Here is a 24759-nt window from a genome sequence, read left to right as displayed (position 1 = left end):
CGTATTTAGCTATATATTGCCTTACAAAATATGTTGCCATATGTGAAATAGCACTATGTCATATAATATGTATGATAAATCACATATATATCATATAGGTAATTCACCATCGTGTACCAATTTTAGACTGATTTATAAATGGATGTACTCAATATAAGAATATTTTGTCTATCTTTGAGGAGGGCATGTTTAGTGGGAGGGAGTTGAGAGTGTAATTAACCGTACTTTGGGGGTAGAGAGCGGGGGTAACGCGCGTGCTGTTGGTGAGGGGAAGGATGGTCATTGTTGGCTGTCGAATCTGACACCCTCCCGATGATTAATGAATGTTAGATATGCCCTAACACAAACTGTATACATGCCTATTGCCTTCTCAAACCTGTAGCGCGAATTCCATGCAAAGTTACCATACATTCGACTAAATTGAGATCCTAACCAGAAGGTGCGGTTCTCTTGCGGATTATCGAAATCATTGTCCCTGCAGAACTCGGGACGGTGTAATATTGTTTAGTAATTATAAACACGATGGACACTTGTAATCTCGAGAAAGGTACGAAATGTATACCAAACACCGGGGATGTATATCCGCCTACTGTAGCGGCACGTTTGTGAGGGGAGGGGGTACAGCACTAATGATATATAGCTGAGCGTGCTGGAAGAGAGGCAGACAATTATACACTTAATCGTCCAATCAGAGCACAGCATGTCTTTAGGACATATCACATGGGGGTTTGGCTTCAGGCAAAAATCGCATTCGTCTTATTTATTGTCGCTTTATCACTGTTGTAGGAAGTAAGTAAAAAACTTATATATACGCCACTTCTGACGTTCATTAGTAACAGGTTAGCAAACTCATGGATATAAACGGGCCTCTCTCAGCAAGGGCTAATGCTTTCAGTATCACGTCTCTTATGTCGGGTCCGTTTGCCGACTCCTTTCTAGGGTCCCTAGGTGGAGCCTTTGGGTACCAGCAGGTCCCTCCTCAGAGAAGTACAGATTGTCTTTTCGAGTGGGGACAAAATGGAGGATATGGTGTAGGAATCAAGGGAATGGAAGGTAATGGACGTTTAATTGATTTTATATATATGCAATGCATTATTTATTTTATATCTAATATGTTTTGAAAAGTATTTTTCTTTAAAAATGCGTGTGTTCTTCCTGACCGTTTAAGATATCATAAATATCAATTTGTTTTGCAACAATATCAATTTGTACATTCTATAAAAAGAAAAAAATATATTTCGTCAATAGCAAGCAGTATATATTGTATCTGCTCTTGTTATATTGCAGCTATTAATTAAAATGAATCCATGTTCAAACACGATGTCTTTATACAAAATATTTGGCAAAAACATATTTTTATGCAGAAATTCAAAAAAAGAGACTAAATATCTAACAGCATATATACATGTATATATCTTATCATTTGAGATACATGTAAATAAAATTGGATAAATGATGAGGGATGTCAAGAAATATCGTTATTTTTCTAAAGCAATGCTGGCATGATTTAAGACTGTTCACGACCAAAACGAGTATAACTAGATACATTAAACTCCGAAAAAATGTTGTTTTAGCTTTAGCAATTCAAGACACTGCATTGTTGCCCTAATTTTCTGACAATTAATTAATTTATTAATTTAAGGCATCTGCACTATTGTTTCTATTTTTCTGACTGAAATTTATTCAATAATGACCTTCAATACAAACGTCTGAAATAGGAGTTAAATGGAGACTTAAATTTGTGACATAACTCTGGGAATAATTAAATGATATAGATGTCAGGGATGTCGTAGCTAATGCAAAACATATCAACATAAAAATGCGTGAAAATAAAACTAAAAACAACGTTAGCACCATGACAACAAATGAAGAACTAAACAAGAAATAAAAAGAGTAGCACTTGAGATGTATATATATGTAGATGATATTCTAACGTGGTATATGCCTTTGTAAATATTTTTTTTTTCTGGAAAACAATTTTATCATGATTTTAATATTCATTAAACCACTTATAATTACAGGTTTACAACTTATTTCATATTTACACTATCTGTCACATTGATGGTTTTCCGATCAACAATTTTAGCATTTCTTTTCAAACGAGAAAACAAAATATTTCTGGCAAAGTTGTTCTTTTGAGCTGCCATCCGTCACTGTTAGAGTAGTTAATGCGGGTTTGATCCGTGCTAACTACTTTACAAGAAACCATGCAATGCCTTTTTAACGGTTGTGGCGGATTATGCGTGAGGTCTGTACGGCCTTTCTTCAAAAGTACAAATATTCTGACCACCGGTGATGCCATTTTTCTCGATAAACAAGAATATCACGTTTTTGATATATTTCTTTTATCGTATTATGTTATTTGAGGTTCTGAGGTATTTTATTTAATGTTTCGTGAAAAATCGAATGTCCGTTTGTATATTTCTCACAGCGAGTTTCATCCCGGCCGATAATGGGTTTGGCTCATACCTTTGCTGCTTGAATCAGATGCCAATAGAAAAAATATATATTTATATATATATATTCTCGAATATATACCATTATCGCACATCTATCTAACTTTTATAAATACTTCCGCTCTATCTCTCTCTCTCTATATATATATAATGTATTTTGTTAACAAAAATACTAATTACGTATCTGTATACCATCACAATGTATAGTAACCTTTATTCGGCTCGGTGAAATATTAGACTTATTCAAGAGGATATATTAGCTATAAACTAATGTCGGAAACATATTAATACCAGGAGATTTAAGTACTTAATATAGGTGTTAAATATCTTTGTTCCTGAATTAAATTATATTTTATTATGAATATCTTAATTTATTGTCTCTATATTTCGCATTATGAATAGATGATATGAGTACCATAGACTTGTCGATAAGATTATGTGGCTTGAAGTACAAAATAAATAAATAAATAAAATAATTAATTAATAAATGAAAACAATCCGGTGAAAAGTGAAATGTATCCGAATAGTTATTTAAAGAGTATGTTTAAGTAAGCGGACAATAATCGCACATTTCCTATAATAGTCAGTCACGTGTCACATGATGCTGGCCGACCAACTCGGGCCAGTACTAGTATGAATTTCATAATTTTGAAAACAATTATTCGATATCAAATCATAAACAGGCGACTGATCAAAAGGTTTCTAAATCATTCGAAGTTCCCCAGGTTAACAAGTTAAGCTGACTTCTTTCTCAAAATAGGCAGACCCTAGTGTCAGTGATTCTAGATTTGATCATAAATAGCTTAGTGATATGACACTGGATTTGACTGGAAATATATGTATTATAAATAAACAAAATCGCCGACCAAATCCAAAGGCCAATACGATATCGCAATTTGTGTCAAACCAACATGTCCTATCATATATACTAAGTCTATCCCTCCTGAGCATTGCTATGCTTGTTTAATGTTGTATGATGTAAAGAAAAAAAGCATGTTATATTCTTTAACGTGTATTATTAAGGAAAATTAATAATGAATTTTACCGTAATATCACAAATGTATCAACAAACGAATTTTATCTGACGGAGATTCTGCTATCGTAGCATTAATGAAACTAGGTGGCTTACACACAAAAAAGAATATGATAGAGAATGATGTGACTCCACAGGTGATCGGTGTCGGGATTTTGAGTTAATATGACATCGATAACCTCGATTTTTATATGGTTTCAGAATGTATATGAATACTGATTTAAAGTGTTGTTGTTGTTAACTGATGTCATATGTTACTCAGAATTCAGTAACCGAGCCCCAGTGGAAGACTCATCTGCTGTCAATATATCGCTATAGTATGCAGCGGAAAGAAACAGCCTCAGTTGGTTGGATCTTTCGATAATCATTAGTAATTTAAGTCTCATGGATAATTCGATGACAAGTGTTTTTACACGGCGATAAGGCCATCTCTGTAAACACTCGAGTATTTTCACTGCACGCGGTCAACCGTGCACGTCGTCAGTGACATGCCCCTGATCCGTATCTTATGCACGTGCTAAAATATTTCACACTCTAAGGTGTTAATGATAGACTTACCATCGGTCGCCTACTCACTACAAACGTAATGTAACCCGCAGAATTTGATCATTTCAATGTGTTTACTGTCAAACTGAACACGACGAAACAGAGCCGACCGCTGTTTACAGATAGAACTTGTATTTTTGTTATACTAAGCCATGTTTCTTTTTACGCCGGATGCTATTTCTTGATTTTTTTCAACAAATTAATCAAGATTTAGCTTTTTTGTCACATGTTAAAAAAAAAGAGCATACCATGTATTTTTGTTGATTCTATCCAATATATATTTATGATATTTATATTAAGTGTCTACTTGCTATCAGAACTACATTTTATGACCAGTTTTACTGTTTTTACGATTGAAATGGCTATCCTACACGATTATCTTACTTCGCCACCATGCACATAGCCTAGTACGCTTTGAATAATAATTCAGTGTCTTTTTAATTACATGTCAAAATATAAATCTGAAGACAATTTGTTTTTCTGACTCTAGGTAAAAATATGTGTTCGATAGAACTTGTTAAAAAATGGAAACTTACAATACATGAAATAAACGGTTATATTAATTTGCTTTCCAATGAACACCCTTTACTGTACGTACTGTTAAATTGTATTTACTTTACCTTGTAGCATGCATTTTAAATGCTGGAACAGGAAGGCCCTACTATGATTCTTCGCGTATAGATACATATCCAGATAGTTCTGCTCGACCCCCCGGGTCAACTGGAATCAATGAGGGCGTATGTGAGAAAACAAGCCCTGGTATTAGTTGCGATGAAACTCGGACATGTGTAAAAGAAAACTGTGACGGAGAAAATACAGGAATGGAAGACAAATCGGACACGCCCAAAAAACCACTTCATTCAAAACTTTTGAACGTTAGTGCTCATCTAGAAATGAAATCTCTTTGGGACGAATTCGACGAACTCGGAACAGAAATGATTGTTACCAAAGCCGGCAGGTAAGGTTTTATTTTTCAAAGTCGGACCTGTTTATTAATTACTTTGAAAATGACTAACGACCATTTAGAAGAGATCTTTTTTAATGTGTTCTGTTTTTTCATACTAAATAGAATGCAAAAATTCTGTTATTATCTATACTACTAAACAGAATTATTATCTACTACTTCCTATATATGTACCTGGTGCTGTGATACTCATATTACTTAAACCCTGTTGTCATTCCATAACATATTTTGATCTATTTTCATGTCATTATTGTGTAAAGTGTACAATTTTCTTTCCTCGTTTCCTGTTTTGGAGAGGAAAAAAAACTAATAAAGTTATTAAGTTAATAGATCTAATGACTTAAATATATTCCTCAAAATGATGCTTTGCAAATATAATATGGTTTTATAGGAAATTCGTTTGGTTTTCTTTGCCTGTTTCCTCCAGTTTTAACTGAGGAGAGTGGGCTTAGGTGCACTTATGTGATTGTAAAATATACTCTATTATATTATACATGCCTTTGTTCTTGGTGTTATTTTGGTTGTTGCCGTCAAATTACTTAAATCATGTAATTATAAAAGTGCATTAAATATTTGGATTGAATTAAATTGCGTATCCTTACCCTATGTAATGATTATGGGTGACTATTATGTTTCCTACTTTTTACATAACCTTTTCATAAAGCAAATACGCTGCAACTTGTATCAATCAAACGATGAAAAACTTTAAAGAAAATAACTAATAATTAACCTAATATATCAATATTACAGGGATATATTTTTATTTTTCTATACATAATCTTACTAAAAAACTCGAAAGTAATGATTTATTAAATTCTTACATTAGATTAAATAGATCAGTATTAAATCAGGTGATTGGTTACTCTGAGAATTAAATTGAATTTACGGATCTAATAAGTTGCAGAAGGAATATTCCATGAATACACAACACTTCTTCAGTAACGTAACTGCGTATGAGGATTCATTACAAGAGGTTGAGGGTGCCCGTGATGGCATTGCACAACATGCTCCCTTTCAGTGCTTGATAATGCTATCGGTTTGAAAGTAGACATATGCTTTTCGCTTTCTCTCTCCGTGTAAAGTAAATGTAAGCTTGTTGAATATTATCATAACTCCATTATCACCTTCACATATTGTTTTCGACTAGACAATGAAACTATGACCTAAACTCGCCCTGGTTTTGGGCTATAATGTTATATAATAATGGCTGTCGTATTGTTGGTATTTCGAATAGGTGAAGCGGTCATGTACGTAAATGGTGAAATGTTATTTATTTATTGTTACGTGATTATTTGTTGTTGGTTTTTAGAACCATGACCAATCTAATTTGTATAGAATTATAAAAGATAGGTTTCCAATTTTTGTTTCATAGATAATAATTTCAGCTATATATCAGATTTATTACATAATGTAATAGTTATCGATACCATTGTTGAATACTTCTCTGATTAGAGAATCTTACCTGTTTTTTTTTTATGCCATATAGGATATTTTCAAAATATGATGCATCTTCCTATATAGTAATCATAGCATAATTTTATTTCTAAAGCACTGCAGCAGTTATTCTTTAGTAAGACATTAAAGAAAAACATATTGGATTATTAAATAGACTGAAGGACATGATAAAACTTCAAACTAATACAAAACAAATATAATTAAAACCAGGTTGCGAAACAAAAGCTTTTCGGTATTTTCTTAAATTTACTTATCCCTTAATGTCTGCGTATACGTGCTATTTATGACACCAATGGGCATTCTTTATAGTACATCAGTGGAGCGTCTGTGAAGGAAGCGTGTTGGTTTGGGTGTCATCTGAGCATTATGGTCAATTAAAAGCCGACAAGCATGGTCTATGTGTTTGTTTTATCCCGAGTTTACTCGTTCACCGTCCAGGCCCTGGAGATTTCCTTTTCAGCTGAAGCTTATTGATAAACCTTGATCGAATCTCCAGATGGAAAATGAATTCTTCAGAGGCTACTTAGCCTCCTCCCACTCCTTGACATCTAAGATTTATCACTCTGATTGCAACAACGTATGTACGAATTCATCGGAGTTAATTATAACTCACATTATACTAAACTTAATCAATGTTGTATCACTGCTTGCTCAAAGTATTATACTTATCTAGGATAGCTCCGATACATTTTAACATTTTGGCCTAAAGAGCCGCTGGCAGTCAAATAGTGATGATATAACTGTATTATGCAAATTAATATTCATTATTCAGCATTTAGTTACCGTATAGTCAGTTATTCTTGAGAGCCATTGGCGTTGTCGCGAAAATTTTGATCCATGCAATAAGGTAGGATTAAATATTATCCGCGAAATAAACTGCGATTGTGACTGTCGACATATTGCACCGTCATTAGCTGACTCGGTAGACTCCAATCATTCAAAGCTATTTCGACAATTATAATTGTTCAGAACATATTACTTGATGTATATGAAAGGTGATTAATGACTTTGTTTAACATAAAGAACGTAGTTATACACATTACTCGGGTTTAAGTATAAATCGTCTTTATAAACCGTAACACATTCTGATAAAGTGTCTACTGATTCTTGATTAAAATTGAATTGAAATTATATAATTATATTCATATCGCCAGACCGTGAAATTTTGATGAATCCTTTATTTTTAAATGAAAATTGCGAAATTATTGACAAACTAAAATATCCGGCTGTACGATGGATATTACTTAATTCATATATGAAGGTGATTTTCATTTGTGTATCTTTTAATTATGATTTAAGTCATTGTATTCAACAACCTTCCACGGTTTCATTCCTCTAGGACCATGAAGTTAGAAGCAAATTGTATGAAAATCTAGGCGAGATAAGTAAATCATAATGGGCTAAACTAAACAATTATTAAAACATTTAACATTGCATAAATTGTAAACTATATATATTGTATTATATGTTATGTTTATGCAGTGATACAGGTAGAGGAAGATGAAGAAATAAGATTAATGAATATGACAAATCTATCATATTGAGTATTTTTACACAGCACCGAAAGGCAACGTTCAAATGATTTTCATGATTTTACTGAAAAAAACCCAACATACATGTACTTAGTATTGTGTAAGGTATGATTTATAAACGATTCTTTTACGGTTTCATGGATTTCGAAGATTATAATATAACATGCATTGAACAAAGCACACATAATTTAATATGTTCTGGTATCCAAATTTAAAAAAAAATCCTAATCCTAATATTCTAGAAACTTTACTGCAACTGAAACAAGTGAAACGTCATAATATCAGTCCTAGTAGTAAATCTTACAACATGATTTCAGATTTTATTATATTATGAACATCTCGTGTGAATTTTTATATTCCTTTTAAATCATATCCAGTCATGTTTATTGTATAATATATAATAATATAACTGTATTATTCAATCGTATTTGATCGATGAAACTTAACTATGCAATTGACACTTAGTCTTCACGATAAAAACAGCCTACGTAATCCCCAAATCGTATATAAGAAAAAGTTTATCCCTGAGGTTGAATACGTTTTTGTTGGCCTAAAAAAGCAACATCATTCATCTAGTTCTACTCATATTAACCCAGGTCATAGGATAGGGCAAGTGGTTTCCAGTGTCGATACAAGTTTGATGGAAACTGTTGGCGCTGGAACAGAGATACGTTTGTTGCACACCAATGTCCTGTATCATGTATAAACAACACTTGGTCATCGGCTCCAGCACTTGAACAAGTCTAAATGATATATACCTAGAAACTAATGTATAAGCCTTGGTTTCCCCCTGGTATTCTTGTAGTCCTCGCTTCTTGTTAGCCCATGTCTGTGATTAACAAACAACAAATTGCCTATTTATCTAATCGAAATTTAAGCTAAATGTGCCTTTCCTGCTGAGTGTAACTGGTTTACAACAATTTATCAATTTCTCGGCACCTGCATATAAACTACGGACATACATCACCATAAAATAACGAGGCATGGTTCTGTTCTGTGACTACTCAGGACCAAGAGCTGGAGACTCCAAGCCATGTAATTCTTACTAATTGACTCATTAATGGTCATTATGCGGATGACTGGATGACACTTGGACGTGACATGCTCGATAAGACGGGTGGCGGAGGTGTCAAACCATCCACTACGTCATTTCACAATCCAATTTATATTACTATTGCACGGTTTTATAGTCGTTCAGCTTGTTCTTTGTAACTAATTATACATGCCAGACTTGAATATACGACTCCAGCGAATAAAAGTGGTGTCCCTTTGTCTAGGATAGACTATACACCAAGTTGAGGCCCACCATATATCATAGCCATTAAATTTATTCATTCTGATTTTTTATGATAACAGAAAATGCTTTTAAAATGTATCCCATTAGTTCAAAACTAGTCACACAAAACTATCAAATTACTTGCTTTTTACTCCAGATGTAATCTGACAAGAAGATTGTATATTTCAAGATATGTTATAATTTTTGAAATCCGTAGTATTCAATGATTAAAATGTTACAAGCTTCATGAACATGTTCAGATACTACCTGTTCGAATGGTCAATAGGCATATAGATCTTTATATTATAGTAAAAATTAAGTAGTGTATTCAAACAATCGGTGAAAAATCTTTTCATAGTTAATAAATGAAACTTTGAAACATTGTGAAATATTGTTCTATTACAGAACACATCAACAGTCTTAGGTAAAAGTGTAAAATTGGAGATGTTAATGGCATTGTGTTATTTTGGTTACTATGTTTCAATGTTTCCTTACTGCCATCATTTAATACCATTTTATGTTAATTCTAAATGTATAGATAAAGATATACTAGTAGATACGAACTGTCCGTAGTAAGTGTAGATTTCATTTCCACGTGCTATTTTATGTGTAACATAAACATATATTCATATCAAGGTCCCCGCTAAATTAAATAGAATATTGTATCTTTGGTCATGTGAAGATTTCCTGGTCCTAAGGCTTTTTTTTCTATAAAAAATCTCCCTCTTTAGGAGTCCGCCAAAGTTTTATGGTCATGTCTGTTTGTAATATTTACCGCTTTGTAATAAGGGGGCATAAGGCGCAAAGCTTAAATCGTAAACAGTGTTTGTATGTAACATTACATTGGAATAATTGGATAATTTCTAAAATCTTAAGGTTCAAAATCGTTGATCTACCATTCCAACAAACAAATTAGTTTAGTTGAACAAGTAAGGACAGTTAATAACTTAATATATATTCAAACATATATGAAGTAATTGTTCAACATGTATGAAGTAGAACCAATTTTCAAGAGAGGCGACCAAAATTTGAATGAAAACATAGTAATGGGTATACAAATGTATATATATTATAGGAATATATCCAAATAATTGTTTAAAACAGATGATTGCATCTAGCAGCTAAATGGTCGTTATAAATAAGAAATCAAGCATGTCAACTTTAAAATCACAACTTGAAGTTGTTTTATCAAACGTAAACGAACTGTTGTTTAGTACTTTAATATGGTATATCTAATACCTAATCCATATTATATGTATACTCCTCTTACTCTTTTCTGGTTTATGTTAAGTGTTATGATCACGTGCCTGTATATGATCATAAAAACTTATCTCTACCAGGAGACTATATATATATGTAATTCACAACTGAAGTAATGCTTTCGTCGCGTGCAATTCAGTGTATGTAATCGCAAGTAAGACAATGGTGCATTGTCGTTCTATTATAAATCACCTCAGTTGAATTGTAAAGATCGATGCACAAAGTTAGCATTTCTGAGGCTTTATTTCCGAAATCAGGACTGATTTGACTCTATCTTTGATTGAACAGTGAATGAGTGGATTGTGTTGATAAATTTGAAAAGGAGATGACAAATATAAGCAGATATTCCTAAAGAGATTATTTTAAATGACTGAGTGCTTGTAAGTTCGATACTCGATTTACATGTGAAGTTAATATTGTATTTATGTATTACAGTTTTGTATCATTATTAAGTCATTAGTTATAGTTCAGAGAATAACTCTCTGAATTAATTAATAACCCTGCATAAAAAATACACAAGTATATGTCTGGTATGCAAACATATTCTCTGCATCCTCTTCGTTATTGACATGTATATAATCGCAGCAATACTAATTAGAGCTCATTTGAAAATAACATCTTTACACAAAATGTTAAGTTATTGTTTTTATTTTATATCGATTGCATATTTCCTGTATTAGGCTTGTAATCGACATACAAGCACAAGTTTACAATATATTTTCGTTTCCTTAGAAATCAAATGTTAAGATAGATATTCCAAAATTGTTTCGAATTGTAACGAAACCATATAAAACGCACATTACAACTATCATTCGATTAAAGCATATTTGTACAAAAGCAATACAGCATTATATATACTTATCAGATGGCTTTACCGGATAATCGGAACAACTAAATTTCAACGATACACGAAGACATATCACATAACCATAGCGGTATACCGATAGCAATATAACGTTATATAAACATGTATATATTGCAACATCATAATCCTTCTATTTTCTCATGCAATGAATCAGAAGACGCTCAACCTTCCGAAACTGCTGTTTTTTTTTGCTTGTTCCTTATCAGTTATTTCTACATGGGTCTATATTCTTTATACGTTTCAAGTCTACACACTGAAGGAGTTAAATACACATTTAGGGGCCTGGTAGTACGACATGAGAGAATTGATACATATTCTAGATAACTCAATTACATTTGTGATCTACGCCACAGATACTGATATAGAGGGAAGATACTCTAGCCCAAGGTATCCTAGACTTCTACAGCTTTTCTGTCGCCACAAGATCAGGGTGAGGAGGTCAGCAATGAGTCACGTGATTCCACCTCCCACTCTCCAAAATCTTAAAGAAACGTATCTAGATTGTTGGCTTCTAATCCTATACGTGTTTTATCCAATGTTTTTGTTTGAGAAGTGTTTCTCCAAAATCTCATTAACCATCGTTTATTGATTTTTAATTTAATTACGTTCGACTGGAAGAATCATAGTATTCATTTATTAAGGCAAAACATTTCACTCATTTCTATGATAAACCGCAAAGCAGTTCTTAAGGCGATCCATTAAAGCAGCCGACATGTACTATGATCTAAATATCTCGTTTTTGAATTTTTAATTATCCTGTGATAAAAAGGTATCGTAAAAAACACACACTATTGAATAGTATATTATTACATAGTTTTATATCCAGATTTTACCAAATAATTAATATAAAACTTTCAGCTGTTTCGTCCTATTAGGACTCATTGTCTATGCTTTGAACCTAATGGCTGTCAATCCAGAAGGGCAATAAGGAAAATTTAAAATTATTCTCATCAATATTTAAAATAATAGTACCCGACTTTTATTTTTTTTCAAAGCATTATTGGATTTAAGGTAATAATCTTGGATATAGAAATACATGTAGTAAGCTAACGAGTTTTTTTCAAGTTAAGGAACGTTAATAAACTAATGCTTAATGATATGTACTGACTTGCTGATTTGATGAAAATGGGTCAATTTTGAATATCAAAATTTCTAAACATGAACTACAATTGTGTATTCTGAACCAGTGATACTATTCATATTTATATGATGTAAATACTTGTTTTTAAAAAATCGAGCAAAAAAGCATAAAACTTATCCGTGTTTTTTATTTTTTATTTTAGCAATTGGCTAGATATTTCTTATCGTGTCTCTACGGAGATCGTATTGGTTTTATATGGTATAGTGTTTTCTTTGTAAACAAACAACTACTGTATGTTTGTTCAAATTATTAACAACCATTATTGAATATTTTAACGGCGTACAGACCTGGCTAAAAGCTTATGTTAATTCCTCTCCTTAATTAACTTACAAACCTGTATCTTGCATTACAAGCTGATAATCGGCAAAACCAAACACTATAGTATATTACCACCAGAAGGTGTGACTTCTGTTACCATATTGATACCTGTACAGTTTCTAATATTCGCGGGGAATATAATTTCACGGTCATTTAAGAGCGCAAAAATAAATACTCAGCAAAAGTTTGCACTATGAATTATAACACAGCGAATGAACAAATTGATGATTTTTTTTTCTATTTAAGGCTATTGCAACCATAATTTATTTTCATTACTCATTATTCCTCCAAACTGTGAAAAACTCTGAACATTAAAACAAAATAGCCTACCTTTTGTCCTTGTAAGCTTCGCTGTTGTTTGTTTTACCAAACAATACATATCAATATTTTTTTCTGATGACTGTTATTCTGTTCTATTTGTTACAGGCGGATGTTCCCCACCTTTCAGGTTCGAATGTATGGCCTTGACCCCATGGCGGAGTACATGGTGATGATGGACTTTGTACCTTGTGATGACAAGCGGTATCGCTACTCCTTTCACAGTTCCAGTTGGGTGGTGGCAGGAAAAGCTGATCCACATATGCCTGGACGGATCCACGTGCACCCAGACTCCCCCGCTAAGGGGGCTCAGTGGATGAAACAAATAGTGTCGTTCGACAAACTAAAATTAACAAATAACCTAATGGATGACAATGGCCATGTGAGTTTATTTCTTAATTTTGTTAATATTCACCCAAGCTTAATCTACCCTCACCTTTGGGAGGGTAGGGTTATCAGGCAAAATGATTTATTTGAAACTTTAAATAGGATAGCTAAAGGAAGCAGAAAAATGAACACCATATGAATATAAAAACACACACACATAGATGATAGGAACAAGTTTAAATTAAGATTGGTCGGGTGGCACAGTGGTGACATACTTACCAAGGCAGATTACCCGATCGGACAAGAAAAGGTATGGGATCACCTGCACAACCACGTGGGTTTCCCCCAGGTACCCAGGTTTCCTCCTACACTGAGAACCCTAGCGCACTTCCGTCTTTGCAAACAATAGTGGTTAATATAAGTTGGTATGCAATTGTTAGAATATTGATATACTATATGAGGAGTACTAAAATAATGTATATATATATATGAATTATATGATACGTTTATACCAAATCATGATTATAAGAAGGCTTACTACCACACATCAAAATACAGAATGAGCAGATTCTTAAATAAATATATGAGAATCAACGCAAATCCAATGTATCCCATAACACGGCTGGTTTTGTAAGTAAAACCGAGTTATATAGGCCAGGATCATGGTAAGTTTATATCATAAATGAAACACGTGTCAAAGTGATGACAATGATGAATGTTAAAGAGGGTAAGTGCATTAAGTCAATATTTTTAAGAGACATATGTACGTCTAATTTTCACATTCCTGCAATGAAGAATGCCGAAAAAAAGATATTTTTTGGTATGCTAGGACTGTATTTTGTTATAGTGAGACACATTTGTCAGACAATGGCATCCAATACCCGTAAATGTATGATGTATCTATTAGTTATTAGTGTCTTTCTATATACCTATGTCTAGAAAACAAAATTGTCTGAATGATAGTGTAAAAAAAACCCATCTACAAAATATTAGTTAATTCTGTATTTGTTTACATAACCACAGACATTAGCAATGCAAGAATGATAGTACGCCTGTTTTCTGCTTTACTAGTGTTTGCGCCAATTAGATGTATGTTATAAGCAATGTAATGTCAGCAAGTCCTACGCCTTTGCCTCAGTCGACGTCACTCTGACAGTTATGACGTTTACTTTTAATCACCTCGTGTGGTAATTGTATTATCTTTGTGATAATTGATGTAACAAGTCTTTACAGAAACATGACAAACAAACGTCAGTTCTGGAGTTCCAATCTTACATCAGGCATTGTCAAAAGATTTTAGTTTGCCTAAGATTGTTAGATGGGATGGATTTACGGGCCTTAGGTTATGACATCTGAATTTAACTTGTCGCTTGCTATCAGACAGTTCTCCTATCATTATCAATATTCTTAAATATTTCATTGTGGTGTCAAAATTATATGAGTGAGTGCAAAAGTGTGAATAAGATAACTAAATCATGTCTGTTTCGTGGTGGATATGTTTCAGCGTTAATCTGTAATAAGTTTAAAACATCAACTGAAAATTGTTCCGGTTACTCAATTTACCATGAACATGGGAAAACAAACGATGCAGTAGATGTAACATGTTTATATTTAAGAATACAACATACGTACGAAAATTGCTCGACCAGATTCGTAAACACGAAAAGATATACATAAATAATCGGTAATGGTTAAAATTCAATTTTGGACGTGTTCTTCAAAGTAGAAACTGATTATGGGAAAAATATTCATTAACTAAATTTGAAATAAATATGCACTCTTACAACATTGCTTTCGTTAAGTGAAGTCGTTATAAATGACCTTGAAATCTGAGTTTTAAGTTTGTGAAATTGATCAGAGAATACCAAATTATATTCGAAATCCCCCCACCCCCAAAATCAAAACGGTGATGCCACACATGAACAGATATTTAAACGGAGGTCCCTGAGAAATACGAGACAAAAATCAGTAGGTTTTTTTTTTTTTTTTTTCTTCAGCGAGGACATCAGCCTTGTAAATGCAGTCAAATAAAGGCAAGGCCCTGAAAATGATAACAATGGTAGGAACCGTCAGGCATATTAACAAACATCAAACATGTCTCACTTCATATCGTACAAGGAAACAGAATATTTTCCTATGAGATTATGGCGCTGACCATAGAATTCGGATGATCTTATCAAACTAGGTCTATGTAATCTGCAACGCAGATTCAGACCAGCTTCACAATTACTTTTTAACATAGAATGAAATAAATAAATAAATAAATAAATAAATAAAATAGATTTAAGTTTCAATGAAAAATATCCTGATATTTGATTACCAACAAACTACAATATAACTTTAAATACGTTTGGAATATCCTGGTGAATCCTTAATACCCAGAAAACCAGTTGTAAGCTGTTGATAAGTTCCTATCATTTAGATAAAAATGAGTTAAACATGGTCTTTCTTATCCCCCTCCTCTTTGAATCACAGAGATAGTTTTTTTCCCTGTCACCGAACTGTCAACTATGTATATCATGTTGACATGACATGTGTGATATTGTCATTGAAAATCAAAGAAAGGGCTTTTAGCAGTAAGCTTATCCCGACGTGCTTGTAGATAATGTCAAGGATATACTTCCAGCGGTGTAGTTAAAAGCTTACACGCGTAACTATTCTAATCATGTCCACATACTGCTTTGTGCATATCATATTTTTTTTTAAGTACAGGGAAGAAAAAGTTTTGCAAAGAAAATTCAAAATTTTGATAAAAAAATGAAACCATGCTTTAAAATCTATGGTTTTTTCATTTCCATTTTTTTTTGGTTTTAAAAATACACCTTTTCGAAAAGTTTTTCCCTCTTCACATTTTTGTACGAGATTGACACAGTGGTGGGTTCTGGAGAACTTCAACATCAATCTCCGAATCCAAGGCTCATTAATCAAAACATCGGCACGAATATTCTCCGTCATTATTTCCCAAGATCGCATGGCAACGTAAGCCAGTAGACGAGGTAGACATACTGTTTATCCGAGTGAAATTGAGGTCACTGTGCGGGGTCACCGGAATTAGATTTAGCAGTGATAGACTATGCCTATTGGGTAACGATCCTACACCCCCGTGTTAACAATAATACACGGACATTTTATGTTATAAACTGTAGTGTAGCACCACGTCGAGGGTCGTCGCGTTCAATGATTAATAACTGTAGTGTAGCACCACGTCGAGGGTCGTCGCGTTCATTGATTAATATATGCAGTACCTTATAGCATTTTCAACTGATAACAAAAGATATATTGTACAAAGATAAACCTAAAGAATAAAGTTTTCATCTTATAATGTTAAAGTATTACAAAAGCTAAAATTTGACTCATTATGGGAATGACTGCTTTGCTACATCATGCATTAAAGGTTCGGTCACACACACAGGTGCCCGTCGAGATCATTTATTTGATCAATGGTCTGTCTGTACGGCAAGATCACATTTCATGAACATTTATTATCCATAGGTGGTCACAACAATTAATTATTTGTTACTACATCTGATATTTTTCGTATCAGCAACTTTTGAAACAACATTACTGTCTATTTGCACAGTCCTCTGTTTGTTTTTTATTTATATATTTATATGTATATACTTTTTCTTTGAAGTAAAGTTTCAAAATGTTACGAATGAAATGAACGATTTCCTTATTCAAGCCAAAGTTTAACATATACAAACCAAATTGTAAAAAAAAAAAAATAAAAAAAAAAAAAATTACTGCAACAAACCAAAGTGAAGCTCACCTTATCAAAGTTAACTTAAGATATTCACGATCCAGCATATAGTGAAGTAGGAGACGATTATCATGTAACATGTACAGCGAATTGGGAAATAAATATATCAAAATATACTATTGGCCAAAACATTCAATGTTTAAATTGATACAGTTATTGTCAATAACAACAAAGAATTAAGCCGTCTCGGGAAAGTTAGTTCTTAAGCAATTAAGATAAGAGTTGTACATTCTATATAACTCGTACTCAACTCTTGTCTTGTTGTTCCATAGCCTTATTATGTTGTTTATGTAATTTATAATGCCTGTAGTGAAAAAATATTAATTAAATTGAATCTGTCACTAAATACATATTGAACACGTGTTATTAGACTGTTTCCTTGTTGTACAATCCTATTTAATCAAAGATACAGATTTACGGATACAAAGCAAAGTAAACTTTTGGCTATAAGGTTATTCTGTAACTCAAATAAAAATATAAAAACATAAATATCCCGACCAATGTCCCTTAGGGTTTCCCTCCCATAATACCGCTGATGAGTCCTAGAAGGTCAAACCAACTGTGTATGATGTCCCTATGAAACAACTGTATGATGTCTGTAACATCATGCAGGTTAAATAACTGTATGCTTCAGTTGTATTGTCTTATGCTGTATCCACGTATATTTTGTCTTCTGTCTAGTCGTTAAATGTGCTTTGAGGTACTGTAAAAGTGGATATTTTCGCGTGTGGAAATTTTCGCTTAGCCAGCTTCCAAAGTGTTCGCGGTGTGGATATTTTCGCGCCGTCAAGATATTGTTGCGCTAACTTGTATCTTTTATATTTAGTATTTCTATGTGTTAATATATTCGCGTGTGGAAATTTTCGCGGAGATTTACTGATAGCGTAATAAGCGAAAATTTCCACACCGCGAATATTTCCACTTTTACAGTATGTAAAGTATGTTTAATATTTCATCCTCTATTTCTTTCCTTGCAGATAATCCTGAATTCAATGCATAAATATCAACCACGCTTCCACGTTGTATACGTTAATCCTAAATCTGAAGATTGCTCAAACACAGAAAACTTCAAGACTTACATTTTTCCTGAGACCAAGTTTATGGCAGTGACAGCCTACCAAAACCATAGGGTAAGTCAGTCAAGTATGTCCATTAAAATATCTCCAAAATATGGCATTTCATTCAATCTATCATTGTAAATATACCAAGGTTGGTACCAGTGTTACTATTAAAATCGCTCATAGTTTCTCAATGCATGCAAATAAATCTTTATCACAATATCATAGTATGTCATGTTAATAAGTGGAAAATAACAAGCCATTATGTTACAGATTTCTGTCTCGTAATAAATGATCTGAATCTTTTAACAGAATTCAATTTTTGCTGAATTAAAACAGATCGGCGCAATAATGGAATTTGCGCACCCAGAGTATCTGTAGTGGAAAACAATGTACAGAAACAGTATAATAAGCGCAATGATTATTTAGCGGACAGTGAAAATCGCTAATATCAGAATTCCGCTAAAATATGTACATTTACAGTTGTTGATACAACTTATACTGATTAAACAACAGCCAGAAGAAAAATGCTTCAAGGGGTTAAGTACAGGTTTAAAACGAGAAAAAAAATCCACATTGCTTATTTTGATAAACTGATGTGATTTTAAATCAATGTGACAGCTCATGACATATTGAATTATTTAACTAGTTGAAAACATTCGTGTAAAATGGTCTGTTCATTTTTCAGATAACACAGCTCAAAATAGCTAGTAACCCGTTTGCCAAAGGTTTTCGGGATGTAGATCCCAACGAATGGTAAGTTGGACGCTAGTTATATGAATATATCTTTACACCAACTAGTGTTCCTGTTTTGATGGAGATTCATTTTTCATGTTGTATACAAACCTTACAGAGCCATTATTCTAGTAGGAACAAAACCCACAATGATGTTAGTGATATCCCTAACGTATTCTTTAGAGGATATCTCGAACTTTCACTATTGTTTCCTGATTTTCTATAACAGAATGTGTTTCTTACAATTTATCTTTCTCTGTCCAGTATGGTTGACGTCATATCTCACCTAAACCCCTGCTCCCGTCCACGGAATCAACACCGCCCAAGTTCATTGCATATCTCAAACGTCACCCGGAAGCGGTCCTTAGACGACAAAGATAAATGTAAGTAGAAGCCGGAAGTACGTCATTTTAGCCGGAAGTACGTCATTTTAAGCACTGGCATATATTTCCTTTATTCATCGCATGATATTTGAAATACAAGTATGTGTGTAAAAATATTGGAGACTTAAGGATAGACTATAGATGATCAATAATGTTTGTCCCTCTGGTAGAGGCTTTTCTCTTTCTTCTTGAGCATGTTGGTCAAATTAAAAAGAGAACCATTTACACTCGTTTCTTCGTAATATGGACTTATTAAATAAGGGGGCCTTCCACTCGCTTTAATTTCTCGAGAAATTTCAAATCATTTCACTCGTTTCAGGAATGCTATATGACAATGACGTTAATGTTAAAAAAGCCTTTACATATCAATGTGTATTTGACAGCTATATTTGCATTATCTACATGAACGCAATTGGCTGTCTTTGTAAGGGTCCGTTATATTTAGACATATTTACATTTGCTCCGCATTTCCCTAAGAGGCAGTTGGCACCATACGCCTATAACACCCAGTGCCCCAGGCTATAACACCCAGTGGGTCATGTGACATTAAAAAGGCGGGATTTTTTTTTGTTGGTTCAATTATTTTCAAAGTTGACGGAAATGGTAAGACAATATAAATATAAGTATTGAACAGTGGTTTAAATGTTGTTATAGTCGATATGGCAGCAAGATGTATGGTGGGAAATGTAGCATGGGAACCCTAACGGGTTCCCATGCCATTTGCCCACCATGCATCTTTCTGCCATATCGACAATAACAACATTAAAACCACTGTTCATTGCTTAAATGAATTCCATATACATTATTCACCATAAATGAAAAAAAAAAAGGTTCTAATAAATAAGTTATGTTCTATTTCTTCAGGTTCCTCTGAATCAGACGATTCCACGTGCATGTCCCCTACTGGGGTAGTGAACCATGGACTGTCGACCGCACCCCTCAGACTTCCTCCACGAGGATCATATACAGACAGTTATAACTATGTTCCCTACTCTCACGAGACTTACATGATGACATCAAAATCTCGCCCTTCGCCATATTCTCGCAGCATGGAATACCAATCATTTCACCACGCAAGAATGAAAGAAATTTACCAAGGAACAACGTGTGGCTATAATTTCTAACGTGTGTGTGTGTGACTTGTTCGTATGTTGTGTTCTAATGTGTTCCCGTATGTGTTCCCGTATGCGTTCCAAGAAGTGTGCGTTTAGAAAATGTTTTAAAAAGAACACACTGAATATCATTAAAATGGACTTTAACTTCAACAATTCCAGAAATATGTTCCCGTAAACATGGCTTCGTCACGCTACTTTTTTCAGGTTGTTGTAAGGGTATTTTAAAAAGCGTCTGTTCCCGAAATAAGGGCAATTTTGTCAAAATCTAAATTTGGTTTGATATCCTGTTTAGATTACCGGAAACATTTTCTGTATTAATATATGTCACTCCGTTGTCAAGGTCAGTAATGTAAAAGATATGTACTGTGGGTTTGTCAAGGTCAGTAATGTAAAAGATACGTACTGTGGATTTGTCAAGGTCAGTAATGTAAAAGATACGTACTGTGGATTTGTCAAGGTCGGTAATGTAAAAGATATGTACTGCAGATTTGTCAAGGTCAGTAATGTAAAAGATACGTACTGTGGATTTGTCAAGGTCGGTAATGTAAAAGATATGTACTGCAGATTTGTCAAGGTCAGTAATGTAAAAGATATGTACTGCAGATTTGTCAAGGTCGGTAATGTAAAAGATACGTACTGTGGATTTGTCAAGGTCGGTAATGTAGAAGATGCGTACTGTGGATTTGTCAAGGTCAGTAATGTAAAAGATACGTAATGTAGATTTGTCAAGGTCAGTAATGTAAAAGATATGTACTGCAGATTTGTCAAGGTCAGTAATGTAAAAGATACGTACTGTGGATTTGTCAAGGTCGGTAATGTAGAAGATGCGTACTGTGGATTTGTCAAGGTCAGTAATGTAAAAGATACGTAATGTAGATTTGTCAAGGTCAGTAATGTAAAAGATATGTACTGCAGATTTGTCAAGGTCAGTAATGTAAAAGATACGTACTGTGGATTTGTCAAGGTCGGTAATGTAGAAGATGCGTACTGTGGATTTGTCAAGGTCAGTAATGTAAAAGATACGTAATGTAGATTTGTCAAGGTCAGTAATGTAAAAGATATGTACTGCAGATTTGTCAAGGTCAGTAATGTAAAAGATACGTACTGTGGATTTGTCAAGGTCAGTAATGTAAAAGATATGTACTGTGGATTTGTCAAGGTCAGTAATGTAAAAGATACGTACTGTGGATTGTCAAGGTCGGTAATGTAAAAGATACGTACTGTGGATTTGTCAAGGTCAGTAATGTAAAAGATATGTACTGTGGATTTGTCAAGGTCGGTAATGTAAAAGATACGTACTGTGGATTTGTCAAGGTCGGTAATGTAGAAGATACAAACTACAGATTTGTCAAGGTCGGTAATGTAAAAAATACACGTACTGCAAATCTATATATATCTTTCTTCTACCTCATGGCAATTATACACAATAGATGCAGTTGTATTTTAGAACTTATAACTGAAGAATAGTTAAAGAGGAAATTAGCATACCTTTTTATTTTTAAAAAGATCTTCCTGAGACCGGTCTACATTAGCTAACGACTAGCAAATGGACATATCTTTATTCTAGAGAGACTAAAACTAAACTATTTTTTATTCTATAATGTAAAGCAAACGAACTAACACTAAATCATATGTATACAATTTCCAGAGTAGTTTTTTATGCTTGGAGTTATTATGACGGTTTCATTGCAATAATTACCAGCAAGTATATGAACTAAATTCGCTGTTTTTATAATTTAGTGGCTAAAGCATTCACGAAAACAAGGGATATCTATACCATACTACACCAGTAAGTAGCCAACAAATAATTCAATGACGGAGGAAAACACAAATATCTTAAATTTGTAATAACTGGAAAGCGAAAATATATATCTAAAAATACATTTGATGGTGACACATTCAAATTAAAGTTATTGTCAGTCTTTAGGGAATAGCGATTACTATTAAGCATATGAAATATTTAAAAAAAAATCATATATTTCATCAAATCAACAAACTATCAATATTGTTTTAATAAATCTGATCTATAATAGTGTATATCATGAAATGTTCCTGTGTGCTTTCTTTCGTGGTTTGGAGCTTTCAAATATACTTTTGTTGCTACATGATTTCGTGGCTAGCCAATACCACAATAATAAAACAATAATGCATACAGTAACATTAGTTACATTTATATCCGCGTTTCCATAGCAACCACGAAAAGTTTATACACAGCGAATTATACACAACATAAGTTTATACACAGCGAAAATTTATACACAACATTGTCAACAAAAATGTATACACACCAAAAGTTTATACACACCAAAAGTGTATACACAAATTTATACACAGCGAAAGTTTATACACACCAAAAGTGTATACACAAATTTATACACAGCGAAAGTTTATACACAATAAAAGTTTATACACAGCGAAAGTTTATACACAGCGAAAGTTTATACACAGCGAAAATTTATACACAACAAAAGTTTATTCACAACAAAAGTTTATACACAACGAAAGTTTATACACAAATTTATACACAGCAACCTTTTATACACAATAAAAGTTGATACACAGCGAAAGTTTATACACAACAAAAAGGTTCGTGCTTTACAGCATTAAGAGTGTGACAGCGTTTGTGAATATTGATTTGTACAATGGTTTTGAAGAGAGCATTCTTTATATATATACACGTGCATTAAACATGCGTATATGAAAATCGCGTGGTATGTTACGTGCATGTGTATTTGCATCACGTGGTCATGTTATGTGTCCCTAAACCATGATCGTTCTATTTATGAGTTAATAAGTGTTTCCTTTCAGATTATAAAAATCCATTTATGAATATTAAAATGTTTTTTATTTAAAAAAAAAACAACCTCCAGATGTTGGTCTTTTATTTTGTCAAAAGTATATTTTGAACGTGAGAAACTGTGAAACCTGACGAAACTCCAAGGTGCTGATATATTTCTGTACACTCCTTTGCTCATCAATTCGGTAGACACTCGGTTCATTGTCCGGAGAGTAAGCGCATCAAGAGGCAAAGCTCTGCACCAGTACAGCTACTCGTTGATCCTGAGGGACACCATGCGACCTTTGACCTCTCATGCTTTAATCCTCCTTCTGATTTACCTCCAGTAACTTATATTGAAGTCGGTGTACCGTAACGGCACTTCATCCGATACACATGCACGTGCGGGCTTCAGGGACTGGACATGTCTGATAACGCTGGACCCTGGTTCCCTAGTGGGGCTGGATTTCACCCATGGATACGATTTCTTTTAGTGTTGTCCAGTCATTTGACGAAATATTGTTTGTAGGAAAATTGGGACTGCTACAAGGATCCTAACAAGGGGATATATTTGTGACGTTACTTCACTTTGTCAAAATAGGACAAAACAATAGACGATATATCTCGATGATAAAATGAAATTATATGTGTCATAAGGTGAAAATCTTAATTACATTTTGTCGGTTATAATACTGAGATTAAACGAAGAACATGTCTTTTCATAAAACTATCATTATAATTAGAACTGATGCGAGTGGTCTTGCTTCTAGCATAATCTAACAGGCTACTTATATTGTTGAAACATTGTATGTGTTTGTATATTATTGCCATAGTTACTTAGAATTGTGCAATGAACATTAGAATTGAATTAAATTGATATTACCAGCACATCATGGCAAATACTTCCTTCTCAATTATATAAAATTAAGTGAACGTGCCTATATGTTATCAGACTAAATTCATTTCCTAAGTACATGTACAATTTATGAATATTGAATTATCGGACTAATTTGAATGATGAAAGCGTCTGGAAACTAAAAAAAAACGGCTATAAAAATATGTATAGAAAGGAAATGCTGTCATGCATAACATTTGTTTTAATACTACTTTCACGTCCGCAGAAACGGAAAGTGTGCCCAAAGCTTTCTTGAATGTTTGTAGGTACAATGTACATTCATTTCTCATATTGCGTTCTACAAGACTGATTATTTATCTGAGAAAGTTAAAATTATATGCGTTGAGTTAATTGGCAATTTAGACATAGAGGGGTTATTATGATCTACATTGTAAAATATCGCCATGTATTGTAAGTATGCACTTACACAGTTCTATAATGAAAATGTTGTCTTTTCTCCGTCATCGTGATTATTCGTTGTTTACCACAAAACAACAACTTTAGCTGTCGTCGTCACCCAACAAATGTTCATGGTTTCTGTGTTGA

At 33.4% G+C, this 24759-nt stretch overlaps 1 protein-coding gene across 2 annotated transcripts; it reads left to right on the top strand.

Moving 5' to 3' along the window:
• The first annotated feature begins 676 nt into the window (after positions 1-676).
• On the top strand, positions 677-23406 carry LOC117333298 (T-box transcription factor TBX10-like). 2 transcript variants are annotated; one of them, XR_004533875.1, is made up of 8 exons: positions 677-1053; positions 4663-4993; positions 13273-13546; positions 18229-18381; positions 18998-19065; positions 19309-19427; positions 20292-20882; positions 20922-23406. XR_004533875.1 is itself a non-coding variant. In XM_033892529.1 (7 exons), exons 1-7 carry the CDS (start codon positions 852-854, stop codon positions 20549-20551), a joined length of 1407 nt encoding a protein of 468 aa, XP_033748420.1. In that variant the 5' UTR covers positions 677-851; the 3' UTR covers positions 20552-23406. The 2 variants fall into 2 exon arrangements, 1 of the variants encoding a protein (XP_033748420.1); XM_033892529.1 differs by having other exon boundaries at positions 20292-23406.
• The last annotated feature ends 1353 nt before the right edge of the window (positions 23407-24759 follow it).

This window comes from Pecten maximus, chromosome 8 (genome assembly GCF_902652985.1).
Source record: "Pecten maximus chromosome 8, xPecMax1.1, whole genome shotgun sequence".
NCBI classification, from domain to species: Eukaryota; Metazoa; Mollusca; class Bivalvia; order Pectinida; family Pectinidae; genus Pecten; species Pecten maximus.
Note: the sequence above shows the minus strand (reverse complement) of the source record. Positions and strands in the feature narration are given on the sequence as shown.